Source organism: Sorex fumeus, unplaced genomic scaffold (genome assembly GCF_029834395.1).
Source record: "Sorex fumeus unplaced genomic scaffold, SorFum_2.1 ptg000169l, whole genome shotgun sequence".
NCBI classification, from domain to species: Eukaryota; Metazoa; Chordata; class Mammalia; order Eulipotyphla; family Soricidae; genus Sorex; species Sorex fumeus.
The window spans coordinates 370550-395469 of NW_026606226.1; the positions used below are offsets into that span (position 1 = coordinate 370550).

Consider the following 24920-nt stretch of genomic DNA (forward strand, 5'->3'; position numbering starts at 1 on the left):
CGGCGGAGGTGGGGGAGAGGCGGGCAGGAGCCGAGGCCAGGGAGTCCTCTGCGTCAGCCGCTGCTCGCCGCGCCGCGCCGCGCCAGTAGCAGCCGGGACTCACCCGCAGCCCCATGCTCGTGCCCGGCTCCCCTCGTCCATCCTCGGAGAAGAGGCAGGTAGGTGCCACCTGTCGGAAACCGCGGGGGGCGGGGACGCGGAGGGCACTGCCCAGCGGGGCTGGGAGAGCGAGGCGCCGCCGCCGGCAGCGCGGGCAGGACGGGCACGGGCAAGGGACGCGCGGGGGGCTCCAGCTGCGGCCGCCAGATGTGCGCGGGGGACGCGCAGCTGACGGCCCCGGGGTGCCAGGAGGAGCCATCTGCGCGGATCAGTGTGTTCTAAGGAAGGGCTCGCGGTGCCCCGTGTCGTCTGGAGCCCGAGAAGTGACGCCCGCACGCTGACACAAGCCCCCTCCCCACGCTTGCCGCCGGGTCACGAGTCCCCCTCCACCTCGGCGCACAGCTCGGGTGGGGGCTTGTCGCCCGGCCAGTTTGCCAAAGCGGGTAGGGGGGTGGGGGGAAGGGGGAGGGCAGAGGCGATGGTCCTCCAATCCCAAATCGGAGAGAGGCAGCTTGGAAAATTCTCACCAATCTCGAACCAGGAGCAGGCACGGAACTCGAAGCAACTTAGACTTGAACAGTCAGAGGGAAGCCCTTGGTCAACCCAGGAGAGATGCCCATCGCGGCTGCTTTGAGATTGGGGCTGGCTGGAGATCAGGGGCGATGCTCACTTCCCCAGGTGCGGGGCAGAAGAAGACCTTCCCCCCCCCCCACCCCTGCCCCAAATCAGCCCTAGAGCAGAGGAAAAGACTGACGGCTTGGCTGGCGTTGGGGCATCCCCCGCCTCTCAGGTGCTGTAGATGCCTCATAGGTGGAATCGGAATGAGGATTGGAATGAGGGCCGGGGACCAGGGCGTCCTGAAGCATCCCTCACCTGTGCTGAGTCAGTGGCCTTAGATGAGACAGGGTGGGACCTTCCAAGCCCTGGGGAGCCGCGGGAGAGACACAGACAGGGAGCAGACAGAGCACCACTGCCCGCCCGAGAGGCCAGGAATCCGGTTCCTTCTCCCGTGACCCTGCCCAGCCCAGCTCCGTGGCCGAGGGATCCTGAGCCACCCACCAGGTAGGGTGGACCCACCCAGAACTACCACACTTTCTCTAGGTCTCCAAGGCCAAGCCAACTGGGCTCAATTTTTTTTTTCCCAGCCAAAGGGGCGTTTTGTGGTCAAGCCAACTTGGCCTCTGGGAAGCGATCGGCCTTGTCCACTCTTTCGGGACAGCAAGGGGACCAGCTCAGCCAGCTGAGGGTTCAGTCCGTTCCCTGGTGCGAGGGGTAGCCTGGAGGCCCCTCTGCTTCCCAGGAAGGTGGCCTGGAAGGTGCCGCTCCAAATGCCACTGCTAATTAGCATAACAAGGAGTGCCTAGAATAATTACCTTTTACTGAACCCTTGACAAAAGGGCACTTCTTTTCAACATCCCAGCTGTTAGAGCACTCAGCTCTAACTCCCGAGCTACTGGGTAAGGCACTCGGGGCCTCCGGCAGCTTTCGCTGGCCCCTTCCCCTCCTCCCCCCCCCCAAGGATTTCCTGAGAGGGGCAGAGCAAACCCACTGGAAGTTGAGGCCGGCTGCCTCCCGATGCCACCCGCTGGGGAGCCTCTCAGAAGAGGAGTCCAGGAATGCTGACCCCCCTCTCTGATTCTGGGACTGTCCCCTTCTTCAGATTCCTGTCCCCTTCCCAGCCATCCCCCAACAGATATCTTAGCTGCGTGCCAGCCCGAGCTGGACCCCAGCAGGGCCCCGAGGAGGGTCGCTGCCCCTTTAAGTCTCCCTGGGTTTGGAATGCAAGCGAGTTGAGCTCCTCGCCATGTCTGTGAGGTCAGATAAGACACTATATATATCAGTGGAACTTGAGCCCCGGATTACCCGGCCCCACGTCCAGAGCTGGCCCCTAGGCTCTCCACCGTGCTCTCTGCCCGGCTGGGGAAGAAGGAGCCCCCATATACTGGACACAGGTCAGTAGCTGTCCCCTAAGTATGTGATCTCGGAGCGCAGAGGACCCAGAACCGTTTGGGGGAGCCCCGTCTGTTTGGAGAAGCATGTGAGACCCCCCCATAGGGCCTGGTGGGTGCTGAGAGCAGAATCCAGAATTGGGAAGCCCCGGCCAGAGACCAGAGGAACGGAGGTGACCCCAGGAGAGTGTTTGGTCAGAGATGGCGCCAGTACTCCCGGGAAACCATTTTTGGCCTATTCTTGGCAGACAGAGATGCCCATCCCTGTGACCCCCAATCATGAGGCACCCTGCAGATCTCCTGCCTAGGACCCCCCACCCCACTTCTCCGCTGTTTCTATTCTTGTCCGATTCTCCACCCCTTCTCATGCCTCTGCCCCTCTTCCCTGGGGCACCTGCTGGCAGCTAAAGACAGTGATAGCCCTGTCCTTCCTTGGGTGACCCCTGCCCAGGCCTGCAAGTTCAGCGGACAAGTGGGTCGCTGCGTGCCAGCCCTGAGCCGGAGCCGAGGCTGCAGGCCTGGGCAGGGAGAGGGGGCCAGTCGTGCTGGACACTGGAAGCACAAGCCCCCTCCTAGCCCCAAACCCTGCTCTGCCTATACCCTCAGTTCCTGCCAGACAGCCCCTGGCTTGGGCCTTGGTGCCGTCTCCCCTGGCCACTGGCCCCCTCCAAGGTCAGCTGAAGACAGTGCTCCATTCCAATGTGGTTAGCCAGCGGCTTTGGGAAGCTCTGAGGTCACCCCATGGACATTCCCAAGCACCTGGCAGAGAGCTGGGATGCCCCATCTCACCTGTCCCAGATACCTGGGGAGGAGAGTGGGAATGGGATGTTGGGGCACCCCCGCGGAAACTCAGGCTGGCTGCCTGCACCCCAGAATGCAGCGGGCTGACCATGGGCCCTTCATTATCCATCCTGTACCCCGGGGGCCGGGAGGGCCGGGATTCCTGGGGAGCAAGTCCCTGCCCTGGCTGGGCAGGTTCTGAACCCTTCACGTGAGCAACAGGAAATGACAGTGGCTGACGCAAGGGGTTTGAGAAGGTGTGTTTTGACCCTTGACTCACCTGATCCGGGACCCGAGGGAATTGGCCACGCTCCCGCCAAGGCAGGAGGCTGGTGACCATGCCAAGTCTCTGTGACTCCATGTGTAGGAGTTTTCCCAACAGTGCAGGCCCCCCCTTCCGCCACATGCACTCTGGGACTGCCCCCCAGATCCTGAGCAGAACACAGCAAACCCAAAACCCCAGACACCAGCATGGAGCCTTGAGCCCACTGCAGGTGCCGTGAGGGTGAAACGGAGGCCGAGTGGCTCTGGGCTGTGCCCGGCTCAGGTTGCGCCTTGCTTGGCTCTCATGCGGCAGTGGAAACTGGCAAGCGCTGCCCCTGCCCCTCATGGACATGGTGGATGGACGCCACCACCCCCACTCCACGCCAGCTCACAGGCCAGGAAGTGTCAGGTGCAGGGAGGGCACAGCCCAGAAGACTGAGCACAAACTTTGCAAGGGGTTCCTATCCCTGGAGGCGCGTGGTCCCCCGAGTACCACCGAGACTGACCCTCCCAAGCATGGTGCCTGGGGTAGCCCCCAAACTGTGAAACAAGAAGACAGGGCTGGAAAGAGAGTACAGGTCATAAGCTCTTGCTTGAATGTGGCTGACCCCAGTCCAGTTCTCGACACCCATATGGTCCCTTGATCCCCGCCAGGAGTAAGCTCTGAGCATCGCCGGGTGTGGCCCCAAAACAAAATGGGGGGGGGGAGAGGGGCTTGACTCCAGGGTAACTGTTAGTGGACAAAGCTACAGCCCCAGAACTGCTCTGTCCCCAGGGTGCATCTCTCCTGCTCGCCCCAGCTTCCTGGTCTGCCCATGGTCACGGGGTGGACCGGGTCCCCGATCACAGACTGAAGCAGGTGGGAGCAGTGGGAAAGACCTTGGCAGAGGCAGGTGGAGGATGAAGAGAGTTATTTGTTTTGTTTTTTGTTTTTTTGCTTTTTGGGTCACACCCAGCAATGCACAGGAGTTCCTCCTGGCTCTGCACTCAGGAATTACTCCTGGCAGTGCTCGGGGTACCATATGGGATGCTGGGAATCGAACCCAGCTCGGCCGCATGCAAGGCAAACGCCTTACCCGTTGTGCTATGGCTCAGGATGAAGCAAGTTAATCCGTCGTGTCCCTCCCAGCCTTGGGTCTGTGCCAGACTCCGTAACCCCAGAGAGAGAAAGAGAGAAATGCTGGGGGCTTCCTTGGAAAGTTTCTGGATTTGCGTAGTCTGGTTGGACCTTCTCATGTGACTTTCTGCTGGGCAGACGGCGGCCCCTTCCCCTGGTGTAGGTCCCCTGGAGACCTTCACTGCGGGGGAGAAGGAAACCTGCACCCAGCCTTGGGGCCCACTGGAGTGCCCCTGCAGGCACCTTCCTCCTGGGCAAAGAGATGCCACCGGGCAGAGCGGGGCATAACTGGGCAGCTCTGTGGTGAGGGCAGGGAGGAGGAGCTGGGCGGTAGACTGCCCCTCTGTCCACGGCGGCGGGCACCTGGGGAGGCCCTGCCTGGAAGCGCATGCCCGTACTTGCCAGCTCTGGGTAAACAGTGAGCAGAGCTGGGCACCGGGGCCCCACGCTGGGCAGGGAGGGGGCCGGGGACACGGCCAATCAGCTCGCCTCCCACTGCCCCGTGAAAGGGCCATTCAGGCCAGGCCGTTCCTGTGGCAACAGGGAGACTCGCGGCCATGTGAGCCCCGTCCTGCCAGCAAGGGCCCCACACTCCTGCCCCTGCTGCGTCCGGCCGCCTCTAGGGATCGCTGTGCCAGGTAATGCCAACCCACCGGGCTGCGCACCTGGCAGATGCTGCCTGGGATTTCTCTCCAGCGCAAGTGGGGACTATGGAGGGGTCTGAACCTCCTCGGCCTCAGCGCCCCCCTCCCCCCAGACACAACCCAGCCGGGCAGGGGCACCAACAGTTAGCTTGGGGGTGGAGAGAGAGGGACTGTGAAGACGGGTGGGCACTCCGTTGCTGTGGGCCGGCCGGTTCGGGTGGGCGTGGGGGTTTCGGAGCCCTCCTGGGCCCCTGTGGGTCAGAGGTGTGCCCCTCCCCCCAGCCTCCAGCTGCCCATCAGCCCAGCGGCCAAGCCAGGGAGGTCACGAGCTGGGCACAGCCTGTGGAATACCAATTCCCTGGGAGCCTGGAAGGAGGGGTGGGGTGGGCAGCCGGAGGGGAGGACGGGGGCCTCGGCGTGCCTATCTGATTGGCTGCCCCGTGTCCCGCGGCCCAGCTCCCGAGACCGGGAGTCTCTTTGCCTTTGAATTATTGATGAAAATTCTCCAAAGTGAAATAGAGCAGGACTGCGGGTCCCACGCCCCCGTCCTCCCCCTCCCCCTGCCTTCACGGGCCCTGGGCCGCAGCCTAGAGAAAGAGAGACCCACAGGAGGAGAGGGAGCACCCCCCCCAAGTCCTACATGAGCCCTCTCTCTGCGGGGAGGGGGGGTGAGAGGTAACACGGCGAGCATGCGTGAAGAGTGGGGGACAGGGGGAAAGGGGATCAGTAGATCAGGGCCAGGCCTCCGGGTGCCCGTGTGGATTGGAAATTGCTGGAGGTCTCGACAGGGTCTAGAAGACAAGACACAGCGGGGAGGGCGCTTGCCTTGCACACAGCCAACCCAGTTCAATCCCCGGCATCCCATGTAGTCCCCTGAGCCTGCCAGGAGTGACCCTGGTGTGGGGCTAGGAGTAATCCCTAAGCATCACTTGGAGGGGATGCGGGCCCCTCCAAAGAACAGATGAGACTGAGACAGACATGGAGGGGCCCGCCACCCCCACCCCTGCTGCTTCCCAGGCCTGGCAGGGACTTCCTAGAGCTTCCTGCCCAACCCTGGGGCTTGGAGCCTGCTGCCCTCAGCCGCGGAGTCCTCCACACACACTACCGGGAGCTGCAGGGGGCAGCCGGCACTTGGGGCTGAGGTCAGAGGCCTCAGCCAGGCCGGGAGGGCAGCCACCCTGACATTATTACAGGCTCCTGGCAGCGGCTGGGCGGGAGATAACCACGTCTTGCGCTCCCTCTTGTTATCTTATCTGCTCCCACCGCAGCCTGGGAGGCAGGGACTATAATGATGATGATTAGACGCTTCTGAGAGGGGAGCAGATGGGGAGCTCAGAGCAGGCAAATGATTGTGCAGAACTCCCCGCTGGTCAGTGTCCAGGCTGGTCCCAGCGAGCCTCCACACGAGTGTCCTGGATGACTCTGCCGGCCCCAGCCCCCACTCTCAAGGAAGGGCCTTCTTTCCCCAAGAGCACATGGCCTTCAGCTTTGTAGTAGATCGGGAATCTGGTGGCTTCAGGGGGTCCATGGTCAAGGGGCTGGCGGCTTCTGGGGGTCTGTATCAGGGGGCTGGCAGCTTCTGGGGGTCTATAGTAGATAGGGGAGCAGGAGGCTTTGGCGGGTCTGTAATAGATCAGGGAGCTGGAAGCTTCTGGAGTCCCCAGGGAGAGCCGAGAGAGAACTGGTGGTCCGTGGTTGTGGTCAGTGCTGCTCCTGCACGAACGGGTGCGAGTCTTTGATGTTTTCTCAGCCATTCCGCAGAGGAGTTCCCACAGGCTGGTCTGGAGCCAGCGCTTTTCATGAGGGAGGCCCGTGTCCAGTCCCCAGCGTCGCATGGTCCCCCATCTCCCAGCAAGGCGCGGCACCGGAGCACCTCAAGTCTGAACTTTCCGCGATGCTCCAGCCGGGTCGTGCAGCCTGCAGTGAAGGATTATGGCCTCTAGGGGGCGCCATTGTCCAAGGCATTGGCATCCTGATTTGGGAGGGAGGGAGGGTGGGAGGCGTCCCCAGGGCCGGACTCTGCCTAGCTCAGAAGGCGGGCTTAGAAAAGAAGGTGCCTTCTGCCACCCTGCAGCAGGTGACCTGTGTGGAGAAACAGTCAGGACTCGGTCCAGAGAGAGGACAAGGCCCCGTCCTTGCCTGCCTGCCCCTGAGCCACACACAGTGGCCACCTTTTCCTGGTCCCTTCCTCCCATGAGGCTCAGTTCCCCGCTGGGGATAAGACCACCAAACGCACCTGGGGTGCCCCCAGCTCAGACACAGGCGCACCGCTGCCCCCGTCAGGAGGCGGGGATGATCAGGCTAGTGGGGTGGAAAGTTCCACAGTGCTGCAGGAGCCCCAGAGAAGCAGCAGATGGGATGGGAGCACGAGGGTGCAAGGTGGCTCCCTCCCGGTGCTCACAGGAAGCAGGTGTGAAGGTGTGTGTGTGTGTGTGTGTGTGTGTGTGTGCGTGCGCTGGCCGCTGTGCTGCCCAGGGGCTGGACCGCGTGGCAGGACTCCTGGGGAGCCCCTTCACAGCCTCATTCCTTGTCTTTCAGCCCATGAGGCTCCCAGTCCCCGCTGAGTGCCGCCCTGAAGGATGTCCCAGCTGTCCTCCACCCTGAAGCGCTACCCAGACTCCACCCGCTACACAGACGCGCCCTACGCCAAATCGGGCTATGGTACCTACACCCCCTCTTCCTACGGGGCCAACCTGGCCGCCTCCTTCCTGGAGAAGGAAAAGCTGGGCTTCAAGTCGGGGCCCCCTGCCAGCCTCCTTGCACGTCCCCGCACCTACGGTCCCTCCTCCATCTTGGACTATGAGCGCGGCCGCCCCTTGCTGAGACCCGACATCCTTGGGGGCGGCAGGCGGGCGGAGAGCCAGACTCGAGGCCCCGAGCAGCGGCCTGCAGGCAGCGGACTCAGCGGGGGCAGTGGGTTCCCGTACAGCGTGGCCGGCGGTGCCCCCGGCTACCTGCACCTAAGTGGCCGTGACCAGGTGGGAAGCCTGGCCCAGAAGAAGTCGAACAGTCAGTCGGACCTCGCCCGGGATTTCTCCAGCCTCCGGACGTCTGAGAACTACCAGCTAGACCCCAGCCACCTGGGCCGCAGCCCAATACTGGCCCGCACGCGCAAGGAGCTGTGTGCCCTGCAGGGTCTGTACCAGGCTGCCAGGCGCTCCGAGTACCTCACTGACTACCTGGAGAACTATGGTCGCAAGGGCAGCGTGCCTCCGCTGCCCAACCAGGCCCCTGCCTCCCGCGCCCCCGAGATCCTCAGTCCCACCTACCGACCCAGTGGCCGATACACCTTGTGGGAGAAGGGCAAAGGACAGGCCCCAGGGCCCAGCCGTGCCAGCTCCCCAGGGCGAGAGACCATGGTGAGTTTGTCCCCTCGGGGGACAGGGTGATGGGTCAGGGTGGGGGAGACCAGGGTTGGGGGTCGCAGGTTTGTCTCCTGAAGCTCACCGGCAAAGCAGCCGGGGGAAGGCAGGCCAGCGGAGCTGGACCAGGTGCATGGCTAAAGGCTGTCCGCTCTCCCCAGGAACCCCACTTCAGGACCTGTACCCTCGCCGGTGGCCCAGCAGTGTTCCCGGAAATGCTCAGCCACCCCCCCACGCACTACAGCTCTTACCCTGTCCTTTTCCACCCACCATGCCAATGTGCCCTGCAGACCCTGCCCCAGCCTGGACTGGCTCCTGAGGCCCCCTGCCCTCCCGGGCTCCCTGTGGTAAGAGAGGCCTCCCCCTTCTGGCTGTACCTCTCCTCTTTCCGCTCAGGCTTCTACTCCCAGCCTGGAGACCCATCTTACCACTTGGGCCCAAGACATCCGGGTTCCCTCCGGCTAGCGCAGGACTGGGGTGTCTGGGGATCAGACTTCGGAGAAAATGTCTTCGAGATTTTTATCTGTGGCTTTAGATAATCCATTGCCTTTGCTTTCAAGTCCGGCCTGGGCTGGAATGAGGGTGTGGGGGGGGAGCCGGGGGGTTGGGGGCCCGTGGGCTCTGATGACTGAGCAGGGCTGCCTGGAAGCCCTGGACATGCCTTTCTTGGGGCATCAACCACATCCTGTTTTTGTAGCTATTACAGCATTTCCATAGTATGTTCGGTGGCAGTGCACAGAGGATGGGGAAGATCCTATCTCGGATCTCTTCCCACATGCCTATAATAGCAGAGCTCAGCTGAACTGCTGACTGCTGGCTAGGATGGATGGATGGATGGATGGATGTATGGATGGATGGATGGATGGATGGATGGGTGGGTGGGTGGGTGGATGGATATATGGGTGGATGGATGGATAAATGGATGGATGGATGGATGGATGGATGGATGGATGGATGGATGGATGGATATATGGGTGGATGGACAGATGGCTGGACAGATGGGCAGAACAACAGACAGGTGGGTGGGTGGATGGGTGGATGGATGGATGGATGGATGGATAAATGGATGGATGGATGGATGGATGGATGGATGGATGGTTGGATGGATGGGTGGGTGGGTGGATGGATGAGTGGGTGGATGGATATATGGGTGGATGGACAGATGGCTGGACAGATGGGCAGAACAACAGACAGGTGGGTGGGTGGGTGGATGGGTGGATGGATGGATGGATGGATGGATGGATGGATGGATGGATGGATAAATGGATGGATGGATAAATGGATGGATGGATGGATGGATGGATGGATGGATGAATGGATTGATGGATGGATGGATGGGTGGGTGGATGGTTTGTTGGATATATGGGTGAGTGGATGGATGAGTAAGTGGATGGATGAATAAGCTAGTGTGTGGATGGCTGAGTGGATGGACAGAAGGAGGTGGAGGTGGAAGAGCGGATGGACGGATGGACAGATGGATGGGTGGGCAGTCAGATGAATAGGTGGCGGGATGGACAGATGGACAGGCAAAACTGTGGGCTGAGGTGCTATGGGCTGGGCATTGTGCCTCCCTCTGCCCCCCAGGGTGGGTGTCACTGGGAAATAGAGCTGCAGCCCGGCAGGAGCCCTCGAGCAGGGCCACAGACCATGGTCAGCTAAGGGTCTCGAGACGAAAGGCTGATAGTGGGACTCGGGGAATGTGTCGCTGTGGAGCCACAGTGCCATGCCAAGGGAGACACAAAACCCTCTGCGTCCGGGAACAGGAGCCTGGCAGGGCAGCCACATCCACCTGGGGTGCTGCATAGACGATGGAGCTGATGGGTGGGGGGCTGTGTGTTCTATAGAGGGACAGAACACGACTCACCTGGTTCCCCCCACCCCCCGCCCAAACGAATGGTTCACCTCAGGGCAGCCCGAGAGTAGCGCTGAGCGGAGGGACTCAATCTGCTGCTTGCTTAGAAGAGATTCCCAGGGCTGGAGTGATAGCACAACGGGTTTGGGATTTGCCTTGCATGCGGCTGACCTAGGTTTGATTCCCAGCATCTCATATGGTCCCCTGAGCACCGCCAGGAGTAATTCCTGAGTGCATGAGCCAGGAGTAACCCCTGTGCATTGCCAGGTGTGACCCAAAAAGGAAAAAAAAAGAGGAGATTCCCACAGTGTAGAGCCCCCACCTCAGGGCCCCCCACAGCCCAATGACTGGCACCACCCAGAGCCAGACTTTGCGGGGTTCAGATCATGCCAGGGAATCTGGGCCTTTCCCAAGCTCCACGGGTATCTCTGGGATCTGAAATCCTGCTCAGCACGGGTGCCCCCCCCACGTGAGCCATCAGGGTGAGCCCAGACTCCTCCCAGCACCCCCACAGACCTCTCCCAGGCCCCCCTTCACCTAGAGCATGCGGAGAAGAGGACCCCCAAGTGGCACATAGACCTGGAGAAGGTCACGCCACACCCCTCCTTCGCATTCACTGTCAGCTCCTCCCAGTTCCGAGCCTGACATCCCAGCCCCGATATCCCTGGCCCCACAACTCAGGCCCTTCTAGAAAGGACTCCGCCTCTTGGGGCTCCCATCCTCGGCTCTGCCCCACGAGGCTCTGAGTGCAGACACAGGTAGCTCAAGGCGGGACCCCAGGGCCAGTGCTCACCATGCCCGCGGCCGAGGCACCTTCGATCCCTGGCACTGCATAGGGGGCCCCCAAGCCCCATCAGGGGTGATCCCCGAGCACAGAGCCAGGAGGAAGCCCCGACCCCACCGGGTGTGCACCCCCCCACACACACATACACACACACAAACACCCTCCTAAGTGGAGATCAGTATGGGAATGGGCGGGGCAGAGGTGCTTGGTCACCACAGCCCTGCTCACACCCGCCAGCCACACCGAGAGCCCCAAGGCGACAGTTCTGAGATGGTTTTGTTTGGAGTCAACCGTGCGTGCATGCATACATGGGGGTGTGTGTGTGTATGTTTGTGCACGTGTGTGTGTTGGATGGGGAGAACGGAGCGGGGCAGCTGAGGCTGAGATGCGCTGCTGGGGCCCCTGAAAAGAACCATCTGTCTCCCTTTGTTTTTTGGGTACCACAGTGCTTGGGGGTTGTTCCCTGACAGTGCTCAGGGACTGTGGGTTTCCAGAACAGTCCTCCTGCGTGCGTGCAAAGCACTCACGTGGCCTCTTAATCTCTCTCTCTCTCTCTCTCTCTCTCTCTCTCTCTCTCTCTCGGTCTTTTAGTGTATTTTTGGTGGGGAGGGTGGTCACACCAGCAGTCCTCAAGGGCTACTCCTGACTTAGCGTTCAGGGTTCACCCACCATGGTGTGTGCGGGACTATATAGGGTCAGGGATTGAACCCGGACCTCCTGCGTGCAAACATGTGCACCGGCCCACTGAGCCATCTCTCCTAGCACCATTAGCCCTGCCCCAGCATCCCACTGGCCCTGCCCCCTCCCCAGCACGTGGTCAGGCACAGAGCAGGCCCAGATGTGGAGGGACCCCCCCCAAACACCACTGGGCTCTGGAAGAGATGATTTCAACTTCAGGAGGCAAAGATCAGAGGAAATGGGCAGAGGTGGGAGTGGGGCTGGGTGGGACATCCCTCTGGGAGGAGCAGAGGGAAGGAGGCAGGGTCCAGCAAGATGGACTTGGGTCGGGGGTCAGTCCTGATGGCTCCAGGGTCATTGACTGTGGCTGGAATTCCTGGGGCAAGTTGCAAGGAGGGGTCCCGCAGTCAAACTAACACCATCCCCGCCCCTTGTTCCGACGATGTAGGGCCAAAGGGCAGTTGGCACAGCGCAGACTCATCTGCCGACAGGAGAGTGAGCTGGTGAGGGTGGGGGGACGCGAGCACGCCCCCTCCCGCTTGCATAAGCACCAACAAAATGCCAGCGCCTGGGGTACAGCTCAGCTGAGAATCATGCAGCCTGCCCCCGCCCCCCTCCCTGCCAAGGCTCCACCTTCTGTTTAAAATGCCGACAGACTGGGGGGCAGAGACAGAATGGCTCAGAACTGGCAGGGAAAAGAAAGTTGGCACTCCCTCCGCGCGCGGTGGACGCAGCGCCAGCCCAGGTGGGTTGGCCCTGCAGAGTGTCAGCAGCCCAAACAAGCAGCCTGGCCCGGTGCCCCCTCCACCCGCCCTGTTCCCTGGGTCTGTGGCAGGACACGCTGTTCCCTCTGAGCCATCCCTACAATCCCTCCTAATCCTCCGCCACTCCGCCCCCTCCAGCTGCTCCCTCCCTGGTACTCCGCCTGCCAACCTTAGCCCTGCCCTCACCCTGCCCTGCCCTGCCCTGCCCTGGCCAAGAAGAGTCGGACTTGGCCTGGGGCCCACTCCCCTGCTGGGCACCTGCCACTCAGCTGCTGAGCAGATGCCAGGACTGGGGGGGGCTGAAGGGGGCGCTGTGAGCAACTCAGGGCTCTGCCCCATCTGGGGCCCAAGTACCGGAACCTGAGTCTGGGAGCTGAAGGTCTTCGGCGCCTAGAGTACCTGGTCTCTGTTTGCCTCAGAAGCTGCTGACTCATCTGCAGGCCGGGTTCCAGCTGTTCAGAGAGGGGCAGATTATATAAACCAGGGCACGTGACTGCCCTCCCCTCCCAGGGGGTGTGTGTAGGGGGGTGCCTCTGAGCCTGATTCCGCCATGGCGGGGAGGGGGGATTACTCCACAGAGAACGAGTCGAGGCTGGCAGGGACGGTCCTGAGCTCTGCGTGACAAGTGTGACCTTTCCTTGTCCTCGCCAGCGGTGCCCGGCCGTCCTGATTGTCCAGCTCTGCGGCCGGGGACCCTGGCGCCTGGCCTTTCTCGGACGCCCTGACAAGGTGGAGCTCACCCCACCTGGGAAGGTGACCTTTGGCCAGAGGGGCCCCCGGGCCACCCCAAGTATGAGGCGCCTAGGAGGAAAGCACGCACCCTGGGTTTGGGGTTTGAGTCGGTCAGACATCCAGCTCTGTCCCTGGAAGGCTGGCAAGCAGGCTGAGCCTGGTCTCAGTTTCTCTCCGTGTCCTCGCCGTTTCTTCCTTGCCTCCTCCGGGATGTCTTCCTGGGATAACCACAGTGCTCCAGCCATGCCCAAGTTAATCCAGGTCCTGCCCCCGGGAGCCTCTGGCTATTGGCTGCCCAAATGAGCCGCATGGTTGTCCCACGTGGTCCCTGCAGCCTGTCATCTCCAATCACAGGTGGAGCAGTGGCCAAGGCCCCAGGTGTGGGGGAGAGGGAAGCGTGAGGACTCTGGAATCCAGCTGGTTCCAGCCAGAAGGTTGTGGGCGCCAGGCCCCGAGGGATGCCAGGAGCCCAAGGGCTCTGGGTGTCGAGGAAAGACCCGCCAGTCTCCCTACCCAGGGTAACTTGAGGACCTACAGTCCCACTCCTGGTCCTGCCTCCCGCCCCAGACCCCTGCAAGTCCCCAGTCCATCCCGTAGAGAAGAGAGAAGGACCCCTAGATCTGAGCAGGGCCCAGATCCCTGCTAACATCTGAGGGAGTGGGACTCGCACCCCTGCCTCCCTCTGGACCCCCGCCGCCCCAAGCCAGGACTTCATTTATTCAGCTCCATCCTGGTCAGCAAGGACCATGAAGAAAGTGGCTTCTTTAGGAGGGAAGTGGCCAGAACCGGGCCACTCAGATGGGCTCTGTCTGAAGCATAGGTCCAGGGTCCTGGGGGACCCCAACCGCCCCAATCTACTTCAGACAGTAGCGCTGGGGGCGGGGCTCCTGGAGAAGAGATTGGGCGCTGGGTGGGATCTCTGCGGGTGCCCACTAGGAAGCTAGTGACCACTTCCCTCCTTACGTCTGGAACAGAAGAGGTGACGGCGAGTGAGGGGAGGCCCCGGTAGGCAGGGAGTTCTCGAGCTGGGTGGTTCTGGGCAGTGGACGAGCCACAGAAGGGCGGGAAGGGCAGACGCAGGAGCGACTCAGCAGAGAGAGAGGGTGGGAACAACGGACAAAGGACAAATGGCCTCAGAGTCAAGGCCACCAGAGGCTTGTGAATTAGAGGCGTGATTAGGAGTCCCAGGTGGGCCGCGGCCCAAGAGGGTTGGACTGAGCTTGGAGCCCTGCCAAGGACAGTGAGGCCAGCGAGGGTGTGGCCAGAATCAGCCATGGAGAGATAGGCCGTGGCACTTTGTCCCCGGTCCAGGCTTTGCCACTTAGGAAAGTGAGGAAAGTGACAATGGAGATGGCCCCTCCCCGTGTGAGCGCCCTCATTTTTTTTTTTTTGTCACCAGGCAGGTTGCCCTCCTGCGCAGGCCCTCGGCCCCATCCACCCACCCCCACTGCTGGACAGGCCAATTTGTTCCTCAAAGCTCCACTCACTCCCAGCCACCAAGCATGAGATGCTGTGGGCTGGGGTCCGCGGCAGGACACAGCCCCCCATAGCTGCGGTTGGTCGTGTGTGCAGTGCGCGTGTATGTGGGGGGTTGAGCTCGCCAAAAGGAACAGAAGGCGGCCACAGATGAGTAACAGCACAGGCTGCCTCAGAGTATTTTTAACCGCTAAAAATACTGGATAAAAATAGCCGCACGCTCCAAACAAGAGCCCTTCTCTGGGCGGGTTCTGAGTGGGTCCCTGAGAGGTGAGGGAGGTGCCAGAGTGCTCCTGGAGTCTGGAGGTAGGAGGGTCACCTCCCACCAGCAGCACCTGTGTCGCCCCCCCCCAACTTGGGGGGGTTTGGTCACACCCTGCTGTGCGCAGGGATCCTGGCGGGCCTTGGGTGGACCATATGGGGTGCTAGGGATTGAACCCAAGTCAGCTGCACGGGAGGCGAGCTCCCTGCCCACGGTTACTGCCTCTCCAGTGACCCCACCCCCAACCCAGCTTTGAGAATCCCTGAGGGATGGAGTTAGGATAACGGTCAGGTCAGGAAAGGGTCTTTCCCGGGACCAAACTACATGTGAGGGATGGAGGAGACCTCTCCGCAACCTGTGGCCTGCGGGGGCCGCTGAGTTTCCCCCACCCCGAACACGTTCTCCAACTTGGTGCGGCGATGTCCTGCCGGCAGCCCCCCAAGAAGGGAGAAATTGTTGCCGCCTCTGACACCGGCCCTGGGGTTGTCCTCTCCGGGCTCCGAGTTTCTCCCGAGGCTGGTGTTGGGGTACTCCACGTCCCGTCCCGGACCGTCTACCCTTTGGTGCGGCCCCGGGGCGCCGGCCAGGGGTGTGCGGGTGCGGGAGGGGCATGGCCAGACTCGCGGTGGGCGTGGTGAGGGCGGGGTCTGCACCCAGGGGGCGTGGTAGGCTCGCGGTGGGCGTGGTGTGAGCGTAGATGGGCGTGGCCAGATCGTGGTGGGCGGAGAGGGGGCGGGGTCTGAGCGCGAGGAGGCGGGACCAGGCCCGCAGTGGTGAGCGGGGCGTGGCCGCGGGGGCCGATGAGCCGGGGGCGGGGCCGAAGCGAGGCCCCGCCCCTCCGTGACGTCGCGGGGCCGCCAGTCGGCCGGAGCGCGCTAGCCGGGCCCGGGCGGTTGGCGGCGCGCGCCGGGAGGTTGCGGCTGCGGCGGCGGCGGCGGCGGCGGCAGCGCGCGATCGGCCCGCCGGAGCGGTTAGCACCGGCGCCGCGGATCGTGTCCTGGGCCGGCCCCGGCGTCGTCGGCGTCCGGACTGTGGCACCGCGCGGTTCTCCCCCGCGCCCCCTTGGCCAGCGTTAGGCGTGGGGCCGAGCCCGCCGCCCGGCCCCCAGCATGCGCACCTCCTACACGGTGACCCTGCCCGAGGAGCCCCCCGCCGCCCCCTTTCCCGCCCTCGCCAAGGAGCTGCGGCAGCGCTCCCCTCTCTCCCCTTCCCTGCTGCTCTCCACCTTCGTGGGGCTTCTGCTCAACAAAGCCAAGGTACGCGGGGCCCCTCTGCCGGGACGCCCCGACCCCACCGCTGCCAGGGAGGGCCCCCCGGCAAGGATCGGATGCGCCCTCCGCAGGTGACCGCCGGCCCAGGTGGCCCCGGGGCCGCGGGAATTCCGGGTACCTACGGGGCCGGCAGGTGCAGGAAGCGTCACCTTGACCGGCGCCGGGGCGTGAGCGGCGCACGCCGAGGCCCGAGCGGAGCCGAAAGGGCAGCGCCAGGGGCGAGCTTCCGCGGGGAGGGGGCCGTGCAGGGTCCCCTGGGACCCTGTCGCAGCCAGGTGAAAGAGGGGACCCCTCTCTCCTCCCGGGCCCCCCTCCGCCCGGGCGTGCACGCGGGCCCCTTCCCCCCGGGTGTGCACGCGGGCCCAGGTCCCCCCGCTGAAGTGGGCATCCCAGAGCCCCGCCGGGGCTGGCCTGGGCGCGGCCCCCTTGGGAAAGCGAGAAGGGGCCGGAGCTTGACAGGTCTTACGTAACAGGCCCCCGCGCCCGTGCTGGCGGAGCGTGCCCGGCCCGTGCCAGGCCCGCCAGGGCCCTTGGCCGCGGCCGGCACTCGGGGCTGTGGGCAGGGCACAGGTGAAGTCGGAAGGCAGCAGCGCTGTGCTGGGGGGGGGTCTCTGTGCGCGGGCGCACGGGACGGGGGGGCGGGGCACGTTTCCTCCGGGTGAAGGACAGAGCACCCCCCGGATGGCCAGGTGGACACTCCTTTCTAGAGCAGCTGCCCGCTGCCCGCCCTAATCAGGCCGGCAGGCAGCTCCTTGCCGCCGGTGCAAACTACCGACTCTCTGCACGGGCTCCGGGCCGGGAGAGGCTGGCTCTGCGGGGGGCTTCCCCAGTTTCTCCCTCTCTGCCCGGCAGCAGGATCGGGATCGTTTCCCCGCGGGAAAGGTCACTCCTGGGACACACTGTTCCTCTCGGGAGAGCAAAGTGCTGACTTTCTCTGAGAGCTGCTGCTTTTCCTTTGTAGCCGGACACGGGCTCACCCTGCGCCCCATTTTGCACACACCGCCCTGACCATTAGTCTCCCAACAGGGCTTAGAATCCGGTAGTATGAGCCGGGCATGTGGCTCGGTGGCAGAGCTTGTACTAAGCATGGGAAAAGCCCTGGGTTCAGTAGCGGGCACCGAAAACGAAAACCATTCCTAACCGAGGGTCCTAGCAGTGCCTTCAAGCCCCCTGCCCCCATCTCCCTCCTCGCCAGGGTGATCTGTGGGCAGTGCCATGGAGGGGGCAGTGTGTATTCGGGGCCACCAGCACAAGAGCACCTCAGTAGGAAGGCTCTTCCTCCTCCCCGAAAGCTGAGTGGCTCCTGCCTCGGGGGCAGTGGCTGGTCCCCACTGTGCCTTTGGTGGCCCTGTCTCAAGCCAGGAAGGGAGTCAGCTGTGGGCAGGGCTGCTGTCCTGTGAACAGGACTTCCCACCCATGGCCACAGTGCTTTTGTGGCAGCCTCCAGGTCAGCCCGAGAACGCTGATAAAGTCTCCTGGGGGTCATCTCAGAAGGGCAGGGCTTCGGGGTGGCAGGAAGTAGGCTTCGCTTGGAAGCACCGGAGCACTTCCGTGATGCTCCATGGGGTTAACACGTTCCCGCTCACGGTGGGGTAGGCCAAGCCGTTCCCCACCCCCGAGCGGCTGTGGCCTCGCTCCTGCTCGCTCCGCTCGGAGGAGGTGGAGGCGGCCACACTGGCAGGCGTGAGTAATTTTAGCTGAGTTATTTCAGGCTCCTGTTCTGATCGGGGTGGAGCTGGCCCCACGCATGCCCCAGCAGTGCCTGCACCCGGGGGGGGGGGGGTGGCCAGCTCCTCCACTTGCTGCTGCTTTAACCCTTTGGACCCAAAGGTCGGCCCACTCCCACTCCTCGGAGGCAGGGTCAGGATTAGCCAAGAGAGGGAACAAACAGCGCTTCTCCGCGCACCTGTGCTCCCTCCAACCCCCTCACCAGCCTCCAGGATAGGGACGCACGCCAGGGCTGCACCTGCAGCCAGGTGTGTGCCGGCACTGGAGTCCCAGCCAGTGGCCAGGCCAGGGCTGGGTCGGACTGCTGGCTCCCGACCAGGCAGGAAGGGGTCTCCCAGCCCCGAGCAGCCGCTGAGCTCAGCCGAAAGGAATGCCACCTGTCTGTGCCAGCCATGGCTCTGTCACTGACCACCCCTCCAGGCCCTGGAAGACCTCGGCTGTCCAGCTTGGGCAGCCCAGAGGGTGGACAGACCATCAAAGAGGCTGGTTCTGCTGCCACCCAGCACTCGGGGAGTCAGAAGGCGGATCTGTCCCCCAAGCGCCTCAACCCTAGTCTCTAGTTTCCATTGAGGGCCCCACGTTGGCACGGGATGAAAAGTCAAGATGGGGGTGGGGAGCGGTACATAGGCACAGACACCGGCCCCCCCAGAGCCGGGCCACAGAGAGGATGGCGTGCGTGGCCGGAAGCACCAGGTGCCAGTAGGCAGTGAGTGGCCCAAGGGCCTCAACCTCACCTGTCCTGTGTCCTTTGCTTACAGAATTCTAAGAGCACCCAGGGTCTGGCTGGTCTCCGAAACCTTGGGAACACGGTGAGTCGTTCGCCGCCCCCGCTGGCCCCGTCAGGATCATCGAATCCCCAGGCGCGAGGCCCAGTCAGACACCCGCCCTTCCCGGCGGGGACTGGACAGAATTGCTGGCATCTGCCTCCCCCACCCCACCCCCCAGCAGGGGGCTGGCCCTTTTAAACTACCGTCAGCCCCTCTTCCTGGGGCCTTCTCCGGAGCATCCCTCCTGCTCAGCATTCGCCCACACCCGGTGTCCATCTCAGTCAGAAAAGGACCGCATCGCTCCCCCGCCCCCCGGCCAGTGGCCGGGCTCCTGGGTGGCTCTCACTCTCGGCAGAGACGCTGGAGGCTGGCAGGGTGCGGGGTGGGCCTACCCCACCATGAGCGGGGACGTGTTAAGCAGCTCAGGCCCCGCATGCCCTGCCGCGCTCATCTCGCCGCCGATGGCGCTCTCCGTCTCTTGCAGTGTTTCATGAACTCCATCCTGCAGTGCCTGAGCAATACCCGGGAGCTGAGGGATTACTGCCTGCAGAGGCTCTACTTGCGGGACCTCAGCAACAGCAGCACCGGGCACACGGCCCTGATGGAAGGTGAGCCTGGGCTGCCCACACCCCGCCCCCCGCTGCTCCAGGCACCTCTCCTATTGGCTTCTTTTTCATTCATTTATTTATGTGTTTATTTTTGCTTTGGGGTTACACCCTGCATTGCATAGGGGTTACGGTGTTGCATAGGGGTTACGTTACTCCTGGGTCATGCACTCAGGAGTTACTCCTGGCAGTGCTCGGGGGACCACATGGGATGCTGGGAATCGAACCCCAGTTGGCCCCATGCAAGGCAAACGCCCTACCTGCTGTGCTATCGCTCCAGCCCCTCCTACTGGCTTCTTTTAGGGTGTTGGTTTGGGGGCTACCCGCGGCCAATGCTCAGGCTTGCTCCTGGCAGGCCCAGGAGACCATCTGGGGTTATCGGAGCCCCGTGGGCAAGGGCCCTCCGCGTTGTCCTGGCTCTGCCTGCCTGTGCTACCGCCGGCTCCTTATGGGGACTCTACTTAGTTTCCTTGAGGAAAGGGCTAAGGACAAACCCGCCCCCTCACACCCACCTTCCCCGCCAGAGTTCGCGAAGCTGATCCAGGCCATCTGGACATCGTCCCCCAGCGACGTGGTGAGCCCCTCAGAGTTCAAGACCCAGATCCAAAGATACGCGCCGCGCTTCATGGGCTACAAGTAAGCAAGCAGCCACAGGGGTGTGTGGGGCGGGGGGGCACGGGCTCTGAGGGGGAGCCCACCTCACCCCCTTCTCAGTCAGCAGGATGCACAGGAGTTCCTTCGCTTCCTCCTGGACGGGCTCCACAACGAGGTGAACCGAGTCACCGTGAGGCCCAAGGCCACCCCCGAGAACCTGGATCATCTCCCGTAAGTAAGAGGAGAGCCTGGGGCCTCATTCTCTCCCTCTCCTTAGTGGGGGACAGTAGTTTGGGGAGATGCAATCGGTTGGGTCTGGGGGCCATACCCAGTGGTGCTCGGAGCTGCTCCTGGCTCGGTACTCGGTACAGAGGAACCCTGTGGTGCCAGGGATGGAACCCGGGGCTCCCTCAGCAGAGCCCCAGCCGGGCTCCTGATCCCCTTTGAAGGTGAGAGCCTCACACTGCTGGGTCTGACCTCTGACCTCTGGCTCCTAGGGATGAGGAGAAGGGCCGACAGATGTGGAGGAAATACCTGGAGCGGGAAGACAGCCGGATTGGGGGTAAGGCTCTCCTCAGGCGGTCGGACGGGGGCGGAGGCCGCTCTCGGCAGACATCGGAATGGGGGCGAGAGCTGCATGGCGAGTGGAGAGTCCGCTGTCCTGCGAGCCCTCACTCCAGGCTCCACCCCCACCCCCAGATCTCTTCGTGGGGCAGCTCAAGAGCTCCCTGACGTGCACAGACTGCGGTTACTGCTCGACTGTCTTTGACCCTTTCTGGGACCTCTCACTGCCCATCGCTAAGGTAGGTGCCCCCACATCTTCCAGCGGGATTGCCCCCACCATGAGAGGGAGCGTGGGTGCCAGACGTGGGCCATCTCCCCACCCAGGCCCTACCCTCAGCCCTGACCTCCGACCTTTGCCCTTTCTCTGGCAGCGGGGTTATCCCGAGGTGACGCTGACGGACTGCATGAGGCTCTTCACCAAAGAGGACGTGCTCGACGGCGATGAGAAGCCCGTGAGTCCCCTGGCACACCAGCGGGAGCACATTTCTGGGAGCCCCAGTGATGATGCTGCCCTGTGGGGTTGGGGGTGCTCCTGTGAGAGTGCTCCTCCCCTCAGCTCTGTGTGTATGTGTGTGTGTGTGTGTGTGTGTGTGTGTGTGTGTGTATCTCAGACGTGCTGTCGCTGCCGAACCAGAAAACGCTGCATCAAGAAGTTCTCCATCCAGAGGTTCCCAAAGATCTTGGTGCTCCGTATCCTTCAGCTGCAGGGGCAGGGGCAGCTTCCCCAGGAGACGCCTGGGAGCCCTTTTGTTGTTTAGTTTGGGGCCACACCTGGCAGTGCTCAGGGCTCCTGGCTCTGCACCCAGGGATCACTCCTGGTGGGTTCAGGTACCCTATGGGATGCTGAGGATCAAATCCGGATTGGCGGCATGCTAGGCAAGCTTCCTACCCACTGTCCTACCCCACTGGCCCCTGAGAGCCCCTTTCTCACCTGTTGCCTCCCCTCCCTCCTGCTGCCGCTGTCCTCAGCCCCCAACTTGTCCTTGACCCGAGTCCATACCAGATCTGAAGCGCTTCTCCGAGTCCAGGATACGAACCAGCAAGCTCACGACATTCGTGAATTTCCCGCTGCGAGACTTGGACTTGCGGGAATTTGCCTCAGAAAACACCAGTGAGTCCTTGAGAGAGGCCCCCGTGTCAGGGCTGAGGGGGCAGCGGGGGCGGGGGGGGGCAGGCAGGCCTGGGGGCCCTGACAGCTGGCCTTGGCTCCTCAGACCATGCTGTTTACAACCTGTACGCTGTGTCCAATCACTCGGGAACCACCATGGGCGGCCACTACACCGCCTACTGCCGGAGCCCAGTGACGGGCGAGTGGCACATGTTCAACGACTCCAGGTGAGCGGGGCCTGGGGGGAGTGTCCTGCCTGCCCGCAGCCCAGGGCAGAGTCACAAAGTCGGACAGCTGCACCCGCAGCCTGCAGAGTGTTCTAGAAACTCACCAAGAGCCAGGCGGAGGGTGCGGTCGGTAGAGTCGGGGCTCTCACTGGTCCCTGCTCTCTCCACAGCGTCACCCCCATGTCCTCCAGCCAAGTGCGCACCAGCGACGCCTATTTGCTCTTCTATGAACTGGCCAGTCCACCCTCCCGCATGTAGCATCGAGGAGCTCAGCCCTCTCCGGGGCAGCCCCACACCCACCGTTTATTTGTTTTTTGGTTTTTTTTTTTTAAAGACAAAAGAGGAAAAAAAACACCTGACAGATAAGAGAAAATAAAAGTAAAGCTGCCGAGCAGGAGTTGCTGCGGCCTGGCCAGAGTCTGGAGCCAGGAGCCCAGCACCCGTGAGCCGAGCCGGTGGGACACGGACACCCCCGGCCGCTCCTGCCGGCCTCGAGCTGGTGGTATTTTTCCTGCGGAATCAGCAGCAATTCCAGCCCTGGGAGAAGCTCTGGCCGGGACGACAGCGCCCTCTGGAGCCCACGGGGAGAATCGCTGCTCCCAGGCCACGGCCCGGGGCCCTCCACCTGGATGCGGGCCCTGCGTGGCCTACCGCGGGTGCAGAAGCTGGAAGAAGCCCCCCTGCGTGCCGCTGACTCGGGGTCGCAGACAAGAGGACAGCTGGAAACAAAGCTGGTTTGATTTTGAAGCTCCCACTTTCTTTTTTAAAAAACACCACCACAACTAAAGCTTGCAGAGTGGAGGTGCCCCCTCCCCCTCGTCCCCCTCCTCCCTCCCCCTCCCTGCTGGGCATCGCAGGGGGGGCCATCGGTTGTTGGGAGGGCTTTCATTCTTTCAGTGCAGCCTTTCTGATGGCCGCCCCCACGGTGCAAGGGGGTATTGGCCTGCCCCCCAGCAGAGCCCCAGTAGAGCCAGGACTTAACCCGGTTTTTTTGTTGTTGTTGGTTTTTTTTTTAACATTTTGGAAGGAATCTAGTTGCCTCCAAGAATTGTGCCTTATAGCATTTGGGGACCAGGGGGTACTCTGCCCCTCCCTGACATATCCCTCAGTCTCTCTGCTCTTCCTATGCCCTATTGGGGCAGCCCTGGGGGTAGGGAGGGTCCTCTTCCCCCCCACCCCAGCCCTCTGCTGCTTGGCCCTAGCAGTCAGGGCCAGAGGGTAGGAGGTCAAAGTTGATTTCTTCTTCTAGTGCATCTAGGTCTTCCTGCCCCGCACCCTCAGGGGCACCCCTGGTCCACGTCCCCCACCCCCCCGCTGTTTGAAGGATAGCACAAAACCCCTTGCCCCCGCCAGCATCTCTCACCTTTAATTTATTTCCTGTAACAAGCTTCTCGCCCGCCCGCCTTCTCAGAGCCTCCTAGACAGACGCCCTTTGGAGCGAGTTTCTCAGGGATGCCCACCCGCCCCCAGCGCCTCCCGGCACTGTCTCAGGCCCGGCAGCTGGAGCGTGGCCGGGGTCTGTGGACGTCTTCCTCCGCTGCATGATGTTTCTCCCAGGGACTCGGTTTGGGCCTTCCATGGCGGCACTAGACTGTGCTGTTTGCAGAGAGAGCTGCCAGGCCCCTGAGCCCGGCGGCTCTGTGCACCCACGCGACGAGGACCCGGTTCACACGCACCCCTCGGAGCCCGGGGCTCAGCAGTGGCCCCCGGAGGTGGCATCGGAGAAAACTGAACTGGCCCTGCCACCCTGCTCCAGGACCCCCGAACCTGAGCCAAGGGCTGGCGTCCAGCTTGTTTACTGTGTAAGCAAGAATCGAAGAATGTCTAATGTACAGCGTACCCTTGTACAGAATAAATACCAGCTTTGAGGGGCCAGCTGGACAGCAGTGGTGTTGATGGGGGGGGGTCAGGAGAGGGGGAGGGGAAGGCGTTAGCTTTGCATGCAGCTGACCTGGGTGTGACCCCTGGTACCACAAATGGCCCCCAAGCCAGAAATGATCCCGGAGTGCAAAGCCAGGAGTAAGTCCTGAGCAAGTGTGCTCCCCCCCCCACACACACACACACATACACACATACACATACATACAAAGTGCAGGCAGAGCTCCAGGCCTGGGGAGGAACCTGTTTTTTTTTTTTTTTTTTTGTCTTTATTTTGTTTGAAGGTCAGTGATGCTCAGGGGTTCCTTCTGGTTCTGCACTCAGGAATTACTCCTGGCAGTGCTCAGGGGACCCTATGGGATGCCGGGGATTGGACCCGGGTCGGCCATGTGCAAGGCAAGTGCCTTCCCCGCTGTACTAGTGCTTCGGCCCCTGATGGAGATTTTTGTTTGTCTTTATTTTGGGTCCCACCCAGCAGTGCTCAGGAGGCCACGGGGTGCCCGGGATCGAACTTGTGTCCTGTGCATATCAAATACCTGCCGTACAGGAATCAAATCCAGGCCAGCCATGGAGACCAGGCCCCTGAGGGAGACAGGTGCAAGCTCCCCTGCAGGCAGGGGGCCTGGAGGCTGAAACATAAGATGGGAGCGGTGGTTCGATCCCCAGTGCTGCTTGACCCTGGGCTGTCTCCAGGCCTGCTGAGCAGGGGGCTCGGGGCTTCCTCCCAGCTCGGTGCTCAGGGATCACGCCTGGGAGTGCTCAGGGTTACGGGATGAGGGATTGAATCCAGGTCAACTCTGCACAAGATAGTGCCTTAACCCCAGCACTGTCTCTCTGCGCCCAAATTCATATTTTGAAGGACAGCCTTCAACACGGAAGCGTGACGAAGTTGGGGGCCAAACAGATACCATTTTCTGTACCCCTCCTTTGATTGGTTTTTCCCTGCATTTTGGTCATGCCCCCTTCCTCCCCCCAAAAACAGAGGGACTCAGGCAGGGAGCCTGGCCCCAGCTCCCCCAACACCCAGCTCTCCGGCAGCCTGACCCGGGGGTGTTCCATCCCCATGGAAACAGGCCCCCGGCACGCTGCCCCCAGTTTTTGTATCAGCTTGGCCTCTTGGCGACTGGGCTAGCAGGCCTCTCCTGGGGAGGGCTCCCCACCATCGCTTGCTGGAGGGGTAGCACCCTTTCTGGGCAGGGAGGGGTCAGCCTACGTTCTAAGTCACGTTTCCTCTGCAAGTTCAAGGTAAGTTCAGGGATGAACTGGTTTCCAGAGCTCCTAGGGACATGGTATCTGGAAAGCAAGTCCTAGGTGACCTTCACGTCATTCTCCACACAAATGCTCTCTCTGAAAATACCCAGCTCAGGGCCAGGGCCTCAGCGATAGTACAGCAGGAGAGTGCGTACCTTGCACGC

The 24920-nt window shown here is 62.5% G+C and overlaps 1 protein-coding gene across 4 annotated transcripts; it reads left to right on the plus strand.

The window, feature by feature from the left end:
* Positions 1-23502, plus strand: USP2 (ubiquitin specific peptidase 2). 4 transcript variants are annotated; one of them, XM_056107558.1, is made up of 14 exons: positions 1-158; positions 7392-8212; positions 8377-8562; positions 18521-18571; positions 19014-19137; positions 19659-19770; positions 19849-19959; positions 20226-20290; positions 20428-20531; positions 20664-20744; positions 20904-20982; positions 21296-21403; positions 21507-21627; positions 21798-23502. In XM_056107558.1, exons 2-14 carry the CDS (start codon positions 7433-7435, stop codon positions 21883-21885), a joined length of 2010 nt encoding a protein of 669 aa, XP_055963533.1. In that variant the 5' UTR covers positions 1-158; positions 7392-7432; the 3' UTR covers positions 21886-23502. The 4 variants fall into 4 exon arrangements, with proteins under 4 accessions (XP_055963533.1, XP_055963535.1, XP_055963534.1 ...); XM_056107559.1 differs by lacking the exon at positions 1-158 and adding an exon at positions 4729-4847; XM_056107560.1 differs by lacking the exon at positions 8377-8562.
* The last annotated feature ends 1418 nt before the right edge of the window (positions 23503-24920 follow it).